The 15,468-nt window shown below is 38.2% G+C and overlaps 1 protein-coding gene across 1 annotated transcript in view; it reads left to right on the top strand.

The window, feature by feature from the left end:
• ITGB6 (integrin subunit beta 6) overlaps positions 1-15,468 on the top strand; it is a 65,341-nt gene that overhangs the window by 37,662 nt on the left and 12,211 nt on the right. The window contains exons 10-14 of the mRNA XM_037521837.2: positions 453-584; positions 809-1,223; positions 6,419-6,641; positions 8,982-9,079; positions 13,935-14,054. Of these exons, the coding sequence (XP_037377734.1) occupies positions 453-584; positions 809-1,223; positions 6,419-6,641; positions 8,982-9,079; positions 13,935-14,054 (988 nt within the window). The remainder of the gene's footprint in view (positions 1-452; positions 585-808; positions 1,224-6,418; positions 6,642-8,981; positions 9,080-13,934; positions 14,055-15,468) is intronic.

The following is a 15,468-nucleotide window of genomic DNA, read 5'->3' as shown; positions in this document are numbered from 1 at the left end:
ACTGCTTTACCAGACCAAAGAAATAATGATACATACACACAAGTGAAGGAAGTTATTGTTATATTTTGTTATTGAAATACAAATAAAAGAATAACCTTTTATATGCAAAGCAGTTCAACTCAGAATAGGAGTTTGCCCAATCCCTCAGAATGGATAAAACAACATTCAAAGCAATGATAGACTGGCGGGATTGATTTGTGTTGCACAGGACAAGTTGCAGTACTTTTCATAGTTTAATTGCCAGAAAATAGCATTTTTTATAATTGATGGTACTTTAGATTGTATAAAGTGTGTGTCTGTGTGTGCGTGTACTCGCTTTCCTGTTTGATACCATGAATTTCTTTTAGATCAGAATTAATTGTATTCATTTGTAGTTTAATGGACATGAATCACAGATTCTTTTGACTGTATTTTTGTTTGTGGTTTTATTTGACTCAATGTCTCTACTAAAGGAACTACGGTCTGAGGTAGAACTGGAAGTATTGGGAGACACAGAAGGACTCAACCTGTCATTCACTGCTATCTGTAACGGGACCCTCTTCCCACACCAAAAGAAATGTTCTCACATGAAGGTGGGAGACACAGTAAGTAGATAGACAGTAGATCATCTGAAAAAAATATTCAGATAAAATCAGAATTTACCTGATGGCACTGAAGCTAGAATTTTCCTTTCAAGAATTTCAAAAGTGATTTTTCAAAGAATTCCTAATAAATGCTTTTGGCAAAACCAACCCCCCCATGCAGCTTTGTTTCTTCCCATGCATTCTGGTGGATAGAAACAGCAGATAATTAGTATTTTCTTTTCCAGGCTTCATTCAATGTGACTGTGAGCACACCCAACTGTGAGAGAAGCAGGCACATTATCATAAAGCCTGTGGGGCTGGGGGATGCCCTAGAAATACTTGTCAGTCCAGAATGCAACTGCAACTGTCAGAAAGAAGTGGAAGTGAACAGTTCCAAATGCCACAATGGGAATGGCTCCTTCCAGTGTGGAGTGTGCACCTGCAACCCTGGTCACATGGGTCCTCGCTGTGAGTGTGGGGAGGACATGCTGAGCACAGACTCCTGCAAGGAGACCCCGGATCGCCCCTCATGCAGCGGAAGGGGTGACTGCTACTGTGGGCAGTGCATCTGCCACTTGTCTCCCTATGGAACCATTTATGGGCCTTACTGCCAGTGTGACAATTTCTCCTGCGTGAGACACAAAGGGCTGCTCTGCGGAGGTAGGCTATACCTAAATCCATTTTACACTGCAGTTGTGCAAGTAACAAGAAGGAACTTTGCATCCTTTGCAACTCTCACAGTTTCCTGGGCCAAGTGGGTGCTCAAATACCTGCTTGTCAACTAAGTGATTACTCTTGAGACCCAAGGTTACTGATCTTCTCGCATTCTTTCTGGCTCTTATATTCACTTAGGTGAGATCTTGCCAACTGAAGTTACATCTCTATTATTTCCCTAAGAGTAAGTAGGTAAGAGATGAAAAAGTCTTCTCTTTGGTTATTACCCAGACCACATAAAATTGAATGTAATCTGAACTCCATTATCTTCCAGACTTTAGTGGATCAGGCTGTTGGGTATCCGATCCAGCTTTTAAATATCTGTTACTTTGGAGAAATACAAAGCTCAGCTGCTAAAGAAGCACACTGCCAAGAACTACAGATACAAAATATTAATGACTTCAGAGCCTTTATTCATTCCATAAATATTTATTAGACACCTATTATGTGATAATACTAGGTTAGGCACTGGGAATGATAAAGTGAATAAAGGCTATGAAGAAAGCTTGGAAAGAGTAAACATTGAAAACTGGCACTTGCAATATTTTGAGATTGAGGAAATTTCTACATAGCAGAAATAGTTATGTTTTACCCCTTGTAGATGTAAAATCATTGTCATTTAATATACTATATTCGACATGACAATTATAAAAATCATTCTTCTATGTACACAAATATTTAAGTATAGCCTATTCAGATGAGAATTACCCATGTGCTAATATACTGTAAAGTAACAAAAACTTGCATTACAATGGAGATACTGACTGGTGAATTTAAGCTCTAATGTCTGTTGTTTATAGCACCAGTAGGCACCTCTTCAAAACAGAAAGCAATTTTCTTTAGAGAAAACTACACAAGTTATGTTTTCAAATCATAATGTCAAAAACATGTAAAAGACTGATTTTCACACACACACAGGGCCTGAGAAAAGACAGAATTCCAAAGCTATTTGAAACCCTTAGAAGTGTACCTCCAAGTCACTTCTTGCTGCAGCTGCTGTTGCTACCAGTAATTTCCTCTAAGGCTGCCTTCTTTTTATTCTCCCCAGAGAGTGAAAAGCTTAGGGTCTCTGCCAATTGAGATGCCTTTTTCTCCCATTTCATTCAAGGGTGTAGTTCCTAATGTAATGGGTGTGTTTCCAAACTCACTGGTCCTCTTTACACAAGTGCAGTCAAGACACAATCTTAAGCCAGAAGCCAGCACCATGTTCTGCAAAGAATATATTCAGTAGAATCCCAGATTGTATTTCTTTTTTTTTTTGATTATTTTTTTATTTATACAATAGCTGGGGTACAGGCCAGAGGTGCGGGAGGGTGAGAGAATTCACGAGAGACAGAGTGGGGAGCAGAACAGGCAGATGGACCAAAAGCACTGCTGAGGGGAGCAGTGGGCGTGACAGGAGAGGTCTGCTGCGCCATGTGGGCATCTCCCTGGCCAGCCGGGAATTGAACCCATGTTACAGAGGCTGCGGACAGCTTCACAGCACTGTCGTCAACCTGCTGCGCCACCAGGGAGGCCCCCAGATTGCATTTCTAATAGAAATCTTTGATCAAATATGAACTTAAAACATTTGAAAGTGCCTTTCAAAAAATCCTAAGTATAAATAGAATAGCAGTACTAACACCAACTGCATTTTGTCCTTTAAATCTTTATTTTATAAAGATTTATTTATTTATACAAGAACCAGGGTTCAGGCCAGATGCATGGGAGGGTGAGAGGATTCACCAGAGACAGAGCAGGGAACAGAACAGGCAGACTGACGAAATACACTGCTGAGGGGAGCTGCGGGCAAGACAGGAGAGGTCTGCCTCGCCATGTGGGCATCTCCGCAGCCAGCAGGGATCTAACTGGCACTGCAGTGGCTGCAGACAGCTTCACAGCGCTGAGCTCCAACCACCTCTGCCACCAGGGAGGCCCTTGTCCTTTAAATCTTAAAGCAAAAGATCTGGGGCAACATAAATTTCCAAACACAGCCCTTTGCTGTTTCTGATGGTCTTCATTTTGTGAACAGAAACAAACTAAGAGTTAACTTAATCTCTGTATTATATGGATAGTTTGGAGGATTTGACAATAGTGCCTGTCTTTGAATCAGATAACAGTTACTAAAGAAATTGTTTAGAAAATACAATTATTTTTTCAATTGGACTCAGAAAACTTCACATATGCCATTCCACATCCTACTCTGGAGTACTTTACGATCTTTAACCATTACCATTTTTCAAAAGCAATTTTTTTTTAGTAACACACAAAGGATGTCACTTTATTAGTAGCTTCTCTTTAAAAAGGTACAATGAAATTAACTAGAGTTGTTTGAATTCAGTAGCTATGGAGTGCCTATTATGTGTCTGGCACTGTGTGTTGAGCAGGGACATATAAATTTGCTTGGCCTGGTGAACACAGTTGTTGCTATTTGCAACAGAGGACCCAGTTTGTTACAGCTCCACTCTCTGTGCAGATCTCATTACTTTATAACTAATATACTCTGCAATATGTCACTTCTCTGAAGGGCTATTATCACAATGTTCCTTTCTATGCACCTTCTTTCATCCATCTATAAGCACTCAAAGATATAGGACTCCATTGATTTTTTCCTTGCCCAAATTCCATTAGTTTTTTTATATTTTGATTCTAAGAGACCAGGAAACAGGCAAATGGCATTATATTAAAAAAAAAAACTTCCTGCCATTATGCACTTACACTTATCAGTCAATGGCATTCCAGAAAGATCTATCCCTCTGAAGAGTCTGATAATACCATTTTTTATCTTTGGTTATCATCTCACCCCTCCAACAAGCCATTATGAAGGCAGCAGTGGTGGTTGTTACTGTTGTTGTATGAATGGGCTTTAGATAATTGGATGCTTGAGAATATCAATGAGCAATTTTTTTGACCAGATTGATGGTTCTGAAAGCCCCATAGGAAGTAGGATTTCTAAATTCTGAAAGATCTTGGAAGATTTTCTAAATTTATGCTTAGTAGTTCTTACATCTAGTGATATACTTGGGCACAATCAAAGCTTTGGGAAATTTCACATTTATAAATCACATTAATTTTTCAGAATAAACTCCAATATAGAAAGCTCTCCTATCATTAAAATAACTTTCCCCTTTTGCTAAGAAGAAATTGTAGTTTAGAGAATCACGTATAAAATTTAAATGAATGGTTTTGGCACAAATCACTTAACTATTCTTAGCTTTGAATTAATTAGTTCAATTATGAATTAAATAAGTTAAAAATGTTGTTGGAGTAAGTCTTAATATAATAAATTTCATTGCTTATTATTGTACATATGCTAAATTACTATATATATTTTTACTACACCCCCCCCCACCCCTGGGACAATCAGGATGCAACTTCAAGTTCTTGATGATTATTGCCTTTGTTTTGTGATTTCTAACCAAGAAGAGTATTAAGGCAAACACTAAGTCATTTCATGTCTCTTCACATTAGATTTTGAAGACAGAAAAGTAACCACCCGCTAAAGGAAAGTTTATGAGGGAAAACCTAGCACATTTTCTCTACAGTGAACAGAAGTATTTCCTACAAGTAGAAACCTGGCTAACTTGTAATTTCTTTTACTTCTGCTTGGTTTTCAGTATAAGTATGTGAATTTTAATACTGAGAAATTTGCTTTCAAATTCTTCCTATTGGATAGTTTCTAAGAATAAAGATAATTATCTACACTTTTATACCACTAGTTATGAGCCAAGCACTATTCTAAACACTTCATATGTAATCTTGGGTAATCTTCATAATAATCCCTTGAAATAGCTATTAATAATCCTCCCTTTATGAATGGGGAAACCGAGGTACAAAACAGTTGAATAATTTCCCTAACGTCACCCAGCCAGGAAGTTCTGCAATCAGGATTCAAGTCCATGCCATCTAAATCTGTTTTCCTCCATCACAATCATTCCTATAAACCTGCAGGATAGCAAAATTGAAGAGGCAGTGTCTGCACAGTTCTTTTTCTGAAGACAAGTTTCAGTTATGAAAGTTTGTAAGTCAATGTTGTTTGGAACTTCCAATGCCACTTTTAGTATCTTGGACATGATGGCATCCAAACAGTATTGTGGGATAAATGCAAAAACCCATTATCTGAAACACTTGAGACTTTTATAATATTTCATATACCATCATGCGGTCAGATCCAAAAGGGACTCTGCAGGAGTAGATCAGATCCTTGTCTGCAGCAAGTTTCCACATGCCTCCTTCCTCAAGATGTCTCTGCCCTAGGCCTCTCCTTCTCCTCTCCTACCTCTCAGCCTCTGCTACAAGGATCCTTTTCTCCGGTCACATTTCAAATGCTGTTGCTCTTCTCACACCATCTGGCTTCCTAGATGGCCTGATCCACAATCTCCTAACCCATTACCTCCTCTGGAAACTTCCACAAATCTCTAGCCTAACCTGGAAATTGTTCCTCTGTCTATATAGCACTTATCGCATTGTACTGTACTTATTAATAGTAGTTATTTGACTGTCTCCTAAGCTAGACTATGTATACTCAGTGACCTTGTCTAATTTTATATTGTCATGCTTAATACAATCTTTGTCACATGATACACGTTCCATTAAAATTTGTTAAATAAATTTGTTGAGCACTCAGTATATATAGGAAGGACATCTAATTGGTGAAAGCAAAGCTTGGAGATTTGTATTATCTCATCTTACCACAACCATTGCAAGCAGATTTCATTTCCTTGATTTTTATGTATGAGGCTTTTGTGATCACTGAGCTTGAGTAATAGAGGTAGAATATTATCCAGGTCTATTTTGCATCTCTATAGCACCTTAATTATAAGCAAAAAAAATTAAGATATATATATTCTGGCATAAATGTACACACATTAAATAGCTATCACAGGTTATTGGCTTCTGAATTATCTCACGTCACCTGATTATATATTCAGTTTGATACAGCAAACCTTCAGTTAAGAGGTCAGATAAATGAATACACATAGTTAGCAAAACACACTCCTGAAAATATAGCTGCACTTGCCCCCTTCCCATCACATTTACATTCATGCTTTCCTTCAGTCTTTTTGATGATGTTTAAAGCTGAGAAAAGATGACCACCCCCACCCCCAACAAATCTAGAAGTGGTGGTGGCCCCAGGAAACCCAGAGCATTTTGTGTTACAGATAACGGCGACTGTGACTGTGGCGAATGCGTGTGCAGGAGTGGCTGGACAGGCGAGTACTGCAACTGCACAACCAGCACAGACTTGTGCGTGGCTGAAGACGGGGTGCTCTGTAGTGGCCGAGGGGACTGCATTTGCGGCAAGTGTATTTGCACGAACCCTGGAGCCTCAGGACCAACTTGTGAACGATGTCCTACCTGTGGTGACCCCTGTAACTCTAAATGGTAATGTCTACTTTCTTCTGTCCCTCTGTGTTAGGCATCTTGATGACCAAAGTTATAATGACATCTTATAAATTTTAACTCTGATGGATGCTTGGTCTCTAAGCATCCTCAAAACAGAGCTATCTGCAAGGCCCCTGTGATCCCCAGGCTCACTTGCCGCTTTCTCAGTGCTGATTATCCAGGACCACAATGTCACCTAACTAGCATGGGAAGCTGAGCTTATGTCCCACAGAGATAACATCAGATGCTTCTCAGCTACAATGCCAGCCACACAGAAGGAATACTCTGGAGGTAAACTGATGACACCCATATTCAGTGCCTTTTCAGGAAAACAGACAAGCTTATTTATTATCTAGAAGTTTATAGGCTGACCTTGCTGATTTACTCCTATCTATAGTCTGTGGCAGCAAAGAGGCAGAAAGCTGGTCTTGGCTTTCGATTCCTATCCTTGTTTATCACTCATGCTCTTTGGCACATTTCTTTGGTTGTCATTTTACACAGCTATTGTGTATTATACTTTCCTTTGTACCATATCAACAACACATTTTTCTTCTTTTCTTGTTAAAAAAGAATTCTTTGATTGGCAGCTATTGGGGCAACATTTGAAGTTTCAAGTGAGCAGGTCTTTGAATTGACTGTTTTGGCATTGCCATGTATGATGTCTTATTCCGCAAGCACACATATGCAGTTCCCAGTAGCAATAACTCCAGTACCCAAAATGGTGACATTTGCGTTCTGATGTAAACAAAGTAAGAAAAATCAATATTCACTCAATGATTGCTCACCATTCAGGTGTCACTGTGTCTGGACATATGCGAAGAGAAGTGTGGGGGCACGGTTACATGTATTGAATATATAATTCATTATAAAATAGCATTTTGAGATGTTTCTTCTATTATTTTACTAATTCATCTTCTCTGTATAATAATTCATCTGGTTTATAAGATATGAAATTAGCACTCAAAGTAGTCTGAATTTGGGGAATTGGGTAGGTGATCTCCTTGGAATTTGTTATTTTTGAAATTAGTCCAATCCTCCATTTATAAATCCATTTACCTACTGTATGCCAGGAATCAAGTTAGACCTTGGGCATGCAGCAATGACTAGAACAGTTATAGCTCCTGCCATCACTGTATGGCACCACAGAGACTCCAGTGGGAAAGACATTTTTTGGGGGGTGGAAGACATTTCAAAGAATAATTGCAGTGATATCTGGGCTGACAGTTTCAAGAGGGTCCTAGAGGATGCTTGCAACTATTTGGTAGGAGATGGGACTACCAGACCAACAAGGGCAGCCACAAAGCACAAAGAGGTAAAAGTTTTAAGGACTTCCACAATCACTAGCAGCTCCCAGCAAAGACACTCCAGATACACAGATAACCCAGCGCTCACAGTGCAAAGGCAATTTTCAGACAAACCCTCTATCTCTCTCCTGCACAGGTTGCAGTTCCTGAGTCCATCCTGCATCAGAAAGCACAGCCTACACAGCAAGGGAACTATTGCTAACTGATCTAAGCTTTAGGAAAGCCTGGCCAGAGGGACAGTTTCGGCTAAGAACTGATGAGCCGTGGGTGGGCTGGGGAGTGCACATGCCCATGGCCAAGGGGACAGAGGGGCAGCATGATGTGTGCGTGATCACAGAAACACTCTGGCTATTTTGGGTTACTCCAAACACAATCTGTTTGAAAAGTGATTTTCAGCACAAGATTAAGTCTATATTTTAACTTTGTGGTATAGACATCATCAGAGTAAATGAAGTCCTAGGTTACATTCTCGGAATACACTTTCCCGTCAGTGGCAAGCCCCTATCTAAAAGCCTGTATTAATGAAGATCCAGGCTGTATCTTTAGTTTTCTGAAAATATCCTTAAGATGTGGACTTATTAAAAAGTGTTATAGAAAAGTGAATCTTTGAAATAGTCATCTAAGACCTATGAATTCTTGGAATTCTTGTCAAGATATAGACCATTTCCATTAAGAATTCCAAACTATTCCCTAACTATGTTAGCACCATAAACCCTTCTCAGGAAAAAAAGATGAAAACCCAGGGAAATCAAATACCAAATAATGTTTTTTTTTTCCTTCACTTAAACAATCAGAAGCAATTATTATAAATTACCTAGGCTGAACTCAGGGAATATTGATTACAGAGTGGAATTCAGATTAAAGCAATTCTTTTGGACCATCACCCAATGATTTTTATGAATGTTTCAAAAGGTAACCACATCTATGTGATACTCCTATAACACAAACTACAGAAACAGCATTCAAGCAATATCCCAGTTGTGTATCTATTTTCCACCTCCATGAGCTGATAAACTCTGTTGACTGATGTTTACAGGAGCTGCATTGAATGCCACCTGTCAGCAGATGGCCAGGCCCAAGAAGAATGTGTTGACAAATGCAAACTAGTTGGTGCGACCATCAATGAAGAAGAAGGTTCTACTCATCTTAAATTGCTTTCATTTCCTTTGCAAACTTCTTGAGAGGCAGAAACTCTATGAAGGGCTTTTTAGTAGTTAAGACCTCATTTGTTCCAGGGCATTAGTTCATTCACATTAGTTTTTGAGAGCAAATGCATTCCATAAGGCTAAAAACTTGATGGTTTGGTATACAAGCAATTTAAAGTCAAGCGTATTCTACTTGACTTCAGTTCCACTGGCAAGTTTGCTTCTTCTTAACAAATGCAATTTTAGAGAATTCCAGAATGCTATGTATTTTTAATTAGATAGTAAGAGCTAAATGTTAGCCCCAAATTCTTTTTTTTAAACATATAGACCATTTCCATCTTTTTATTTTATTTATGCATGCAAGAACTGGAGAGTAGGCCAGAAGTGGGGTGGGGAGGGTTGGGTAAGAAGATTCAACCAGAAAGAGTGGGGAGCAAAACAAGCAGATCTACTGAAATACACTGAGGGGAGCAGTGGGTGAGACAGGAGAGGTCTGCTGTGCCATGTGAGTTAGCTCCCTGGCCAAGGTCAAACACATGCCAGTGGCTGGTGATAGCTTGACAGAGATGAAACTTTAACCCCTGCACTGCCAGGGAGCCCAGTCAACCCCCAATTCTTAAATCATCCTTTATCATCTGATTGCCTTATTTCAAGATAGGCCAAACCGGGAGCAAAATGATTTTTCTAATAACCACCCTTAAACAGAGTTTCTGGTTAGCAGTCCTTGTTCCTCCCATCCCATCCAAATGCTTTTACTCCCAATTTCCAAGCATGGCCATTACATCACCATCCATAATTCCCTGTTACCTCATCTGCCACTCCCAAATACAAAAAGGGTCTATTATCTTTAACTGCTAAGCAAACTGTTCTTGCTTTCACCTGTCATATTTAAATTTAATTACTTAAAAATCATGTTCTTTCTAATGGCAAAATATCTCAAATACTGAAATAAGTTGGATTTTAGCTGGGAAGATCATTTAATAATTGTTAACTTGGAAACAAAGATGATGATTGACTCCTCCTAAAGGGACAATCTAGGGGATTTGTTTTTCCATCATCACAAACTCTGCATTATCATGTTGCTCAGGCAGAACTGCTGCTCTGCACGTATTAAAGGCACCACCAAGATGCATAGCAGGCAAAGTGGAATAATCAAGACCATAATTTATGGCACTCTAGGATATGCATCTTGAATAGATGGAATTAGAATACAGGAATTAATCCAATTCCCAAACGGAGTAAGTTAGTGACTTATATTGTTTTGGAAATTACCTACATTGTTTCAAAATTGAGATTTCTGACTGTGCACAGTTGAATAACCCCATATAGAGGGACAAGATTAGCGCTTTGTACAACCCCTCGTCTGTGCTTTGACGCTGACTACAGATAAATATGCCAAATAGCAGTAAATTGGACAAGATGGTGTATCCCTTTACACTAACACTGAAGGGAGGATGTAGTAAAAGCACTGAATAAATTGGCATTTGTGGACTGTCCACATTAGCAGCCAGCACAAAGTCTCAGCATATCCTTCAGGGTTCATTTCATATCAGACAATTAGGATTATTTACCAAGTGTTGCTGAAAGAAGACTAAAAATTACAGAAGATGCCTTGCAAGTTACTAGATCTCAATTCACTTGCAGCTTGGGAAATCAATGTGCTGAGAGGAAAAAACAGAGTAAACTTGAAAAATATGTAAATCATGAAAAGGGAGTTACTATATTTAAATACAATTTCTGAGTAGGTTATTATCGAATACTTGGATTGAAGAAGACTCTGTCTCAAGTGGCATTTAAAATATTTGTATTCTTTTTCTTGTGTAATTGACAAAATTAGCTTCAAAATAGAGGAACACAACCAGCAAACTCAGAAATTGAAAACAATACTTGGTCTACTTATACCATTTGAAGCAGTAATCATGAACAATTTAAGAGAAAAAAATGTATTTGCCAATCTTTTGTAATGAGCCTTTAAGTTCTGTATCAAGCTACTCACCAGATATGTTAGGGGTCACACTCTCTTGGACTTATCTCTACATTATTTACTCTTCCACAGGGTCTCTTAGCAGCCCATGTTTCCCCCAACAAGGACAGAGAATGAAGTACATTAAGCACAGCTATATGATCCATAGAAGTTGCTCCTCAACTGTGCTGTGGTTTTTTGTATCTAAGGACATGTGGTTTAACTATTCCATTTTACTGAAAGGTGTTTTTAAATTTACTCCAAAATTCATGTACTCAGAGTGTGTTACTCAAAGTGAATTCCATGGAACACTAGTTCTGAAAGTGTCAATGGAAAAAAAGCACTCATGGTCATATAAATGTTGGAAATGGGAAGCTTTTTGTTTTCTTTGCAGACTCCTGAAAGTTGTTATATACACGTTAAATGAGCTTTATGAAGTTTCAGGAGAGGCAAACGATGGAGTTAAAAGTAAGGAAGTGTTCAGAAAGCTATTTAACCACAGAAACTTTTTATTTTCCTTGGGAAACTGTTTCCTGAGAACTACTACCTTGGCTCAAGAACAGAGGTCTTAAACAGATGGTTATCTTGATTCAGTGGTGCAGGTGGTTTATATTTTCCACATCCTTCCTCAACCTTCCTAGACCTTCGCCCTCTCACCACCATTCTCACATTTCTTCCTTTTCTACATGTGATTTCATGGATCACTTGAGAGCATATTTTCACTATATTATTCTAGAACAACACTGCTGGCCTTCATAAAGGTGGGTTTAGAAAGATTCATTTCTTATGAACCACACAAGAAAAACTTAGCCTCTAATTATGCAAATCTCCAGCATGCTAGACCCTTTCACTGTACACTCAATAATACCATTTTAATAGCCAAACACTACAAAACAGGCTAAGTCTAGAGTCATAACAGTTATGAAAAGAAGTGGTGGAGTAATTAAAGCGAGAAGGGAGTCATGCCTCAAAGGTCGTATTAGCAGTTCCATTAAAACTTAAATAATCCTGGCCAAGTAAATTAAGCCTCTCTGTGCTTCAGCATAGCTATTTAAAAGAAAAAAGCAGCATTAATATTACTGAAAGGAGTATTCTACACCTTCCATGTTTTCTACCTCAGAAGTAAACATTCTTGTAAGTATTGATACATTGGAGGGAACAGAGTGGGCGTGGACTCTAGGAGCACAAAGGACCAGGTAGGAGACAAACACTAATAAGAAAAAGCATGGTTCCCGTGAGTTCTCGAGTCCTTTGTGGGACCCATACGGCAGGAGGACATGCACTGAAAGCCACCTAAAAACAACCAAGTATGAACGACATATGCAGTTCTGTCCCTTCCAAACACACAAAATAACACACATTTCGCTAATCATGCATTGCCCAGAGGCTCATTAATTTCTTAATCAGCATCACCTTCTTAAAAATCTCATGAAAATACAAGGTCCTGTGTATATCTCCAGCCTCTGGAATCAGAACACCCAGGGGTACACCTTTGGAACTCATACTTTCAAAACTCTCGTGTGATTTAAATGACAATAAGCACTCGGGAATGACAGAAGAGGATGGTTTTTAATTCAATTTTTTAGCATTCCTATGTAAGTAGATGCTTCTAATGGACCCAAAAACAGTTTGTTCACATTTTTAAATTATCATCTGCAAATTCAGAAATAATGTTAAATATTTTGTTAGTCCCGTTTTCAAAGATAATACAGGTCTACATCTCACAGACCCTGATGTATGGTGTTGTCTTAAACACAAAAACAATTTAATACTTCTGTCTTCCTATGGCTATGATATTTTTCAACCACAAAAAGCCTATTATTTTTCTTTGTTAGAATCAGATGAACACATGTAGATCCTATTTTATCACAACATTTTATCTTCAAAGATATGTTCCATCTGGCAAGAATATGTCCAAGATTATTTGTTTTCCTATTTTGACCCACTGTGTCATAATATATTAACATTGCATCGTATGTCCTAAAATTTGATTATAAGCAAACATTCTATTTACAGGTTCCAGGGGGAAATACTTATAACCGTATCATTACAAAGCTTCCAACTGAAGACAGAACTTTGAGCAAGTTTTTTTTTTAATTAGGAAACTGTTACATAATTTTGGTGCAGGTGCCAAATCACTAGAATTTTGATAAATATCGTTAACATCTCAGATTGACCATTTTACTATATTTTCCATTTCTATCATGATGTTCATTTTCTGCCTTTTAAGTAAGTTCACCAAGAAAATATTTCTATTTGGAAAAGTCATACTTTTTAAGAAATAATAAAACAGCTGCTCTGCATACTAGCAAAGTATTATCCTGGGTTCATTTGAATCTGGAATTTACCTTTAAACTGCTGGTCTGTGAACTACATGACACTCCAATCTCCATTTCCTGATGTTAATTTATATTTTCTGTGTGACAATACATGGCCAGTAATCTTGCCTATGCCTTTCTGGGAAAGGCCCCTTTAGAAGTATCCGTATCAGTTTGGACTGTGCAATCTCTTTCTGAAATGTAATCTCGGCATCCTCCCAGATGCTCTCAGCCAAGAGGAACATAGCCCTCTTATGATAATCAGGGCCATTATTGTCAAGACACCTGCCTCAAAGTATTTTCACTCTATTGAAATTCCACCCCCACCAGTTTGAGAAGTACATCTGATGGTCAGTCATGATTGACAACACCTGGCATTGTTCTTCTGCCCTATAAGTAAAATCTAAAAGTTAAGTTGGTGGGGAAAATCCTACATTTTTTTTATTCCTATTCTGTAATGTTAAAAATTCCTATTTGCATATTGAAACTCAATATTGCTTTACTTTTAAAATAAGCACTGTTGGAATCTCATTTAACCTAATGAATGACTCCTTTATCTGCAGATTTCTCAAAGGATAGTTCCATTTCCTGCTCTTTGCAAGGAGAAAATGAATGTCTTATTACATTCCTAACAACTACAGATAATGAGGGGAAAACCATCATACATAGCATCAACGAGAAAGGTGGGTATCTCGTTTTCCATTGTCTATAGCAAGTGACACTACTGAAACAACCAGAAAGACCCTTTGGGTAGTTTGCCAGGAAAAGCATTTCCAAGTTTTTTGACTGAGTGCCTCTATCTTCCCAAGAGTTGTAAAACACCTTTAGAAAGGCTTGGTATATACCAACGTCTCTTCTTTAAACCAAATAACAGGAGGAATGTATTTGCCCCAAACATCTCTCTAAATGCTGATTGATAAATTGTAGAAAGGTAGACCTATTAAATGCAAGGTAAGCAAAAGCTTTATCTTTAGGAAAGGCTAGCAGGAGCACAAGAGCTTAAGAGGAGGCATTTGGAATCGGGCAAACCTTGGCCCAAAGTGCTCCACCATTTAATAGCTGCTTGACGTTCTGGAAGATACTTACTTTTCCAAGTGTCTATAACTTCATCTGTAAATGGGGAAAATAGTACTTTCTTTTAAGGGTTGACTTAAGGGTAAAGTGAAATAATGCATGTAAAACATGTGCCTTCGTATCCTACAGCAAATGTCATAAAATGATAACACTAAATCAAAAAAGACTTTAAGCAGCAAATAAATCGAGTTATCTATAAAGAAAGTTATTGCTTCTGTGGAATCACAGGGTTGGCCTGGGACTCGGGAAATTCTAAAATAAAAATCTTTGGTAATGAGAAACAGAATATTATACACATTTCCATTCTAACCAAAAGTAAAGCATTCTGTGAAAACGTTCATAAGCCAAGATGGCATAAAGGAATGAAGCAGTAACTATTAATTTATATGGAAGTTTTTTAGCATCCTCAGAACCCAAAACAACTTACCAAATCATACCACTTTAACACATAAAACCTGGCATAGCATCAATACATAGTAAAAATCAAGAATGCTGTGATAAATACAGCCTTATAAAGAAATAACATTCAGTGTGGTTTCACTTACCAGAATCCAGAAGATAGCAGAAAGGTGGTAGTGGTGACGATGATGATGATGGGTTAGGCTGAGTCCTTTGAAGTTGGTAAAAGTCAAAAGATTTATACAATCTGTAGAGAAACAAGAACATGAGTCCTTAGAAGTTAGGGTGGTAGGAGATACAGCAGACTGGGGTGCAGAACAGAGAGGAAAAGAGTCATCTATTAACACCTCGTCTGAATCTAACAGGTCAGTCAGAATCTTTAGTATCATCTACACCATCTAAGTTTGTCTCAGTGACAAAGGTCATAATTTGTCTTCCATTGTGGCTGATGGGGAAGGCTTGAAATGCAACACTATGCTTGATCGCTTGTTTAGCCTCACACCTTATACTGCTGGGTTGATGGGAAAGTCATGATGCATTTTTTGTTTGAAAAACTAAATACATCGTGACATTTCCAACATCCCAATATTATACAGTTCTTGGGGGGCACTCAAAGCATCCTGC

The sequence above is a fragment of the Talpa occidentalis genome, unplaced genomic scaffold (genome assembly GCF_014898055.3).
Source record: "Talpa occidentalis isolate TD23 unplaced genomic scaffold, MPIMG_talOcc4v2.1 talOcc4.3, whole genome shotgun sequence".
Lineage (NCBI taxonomy): Eukaryota > Metazoa > Chordata > Mammalia > Eulipotyphla > Talpidae > Talpa > Talpa occidentalis.
This window is presented reverse-complemented; position numbering and strand designations above follow the sequence as displayed.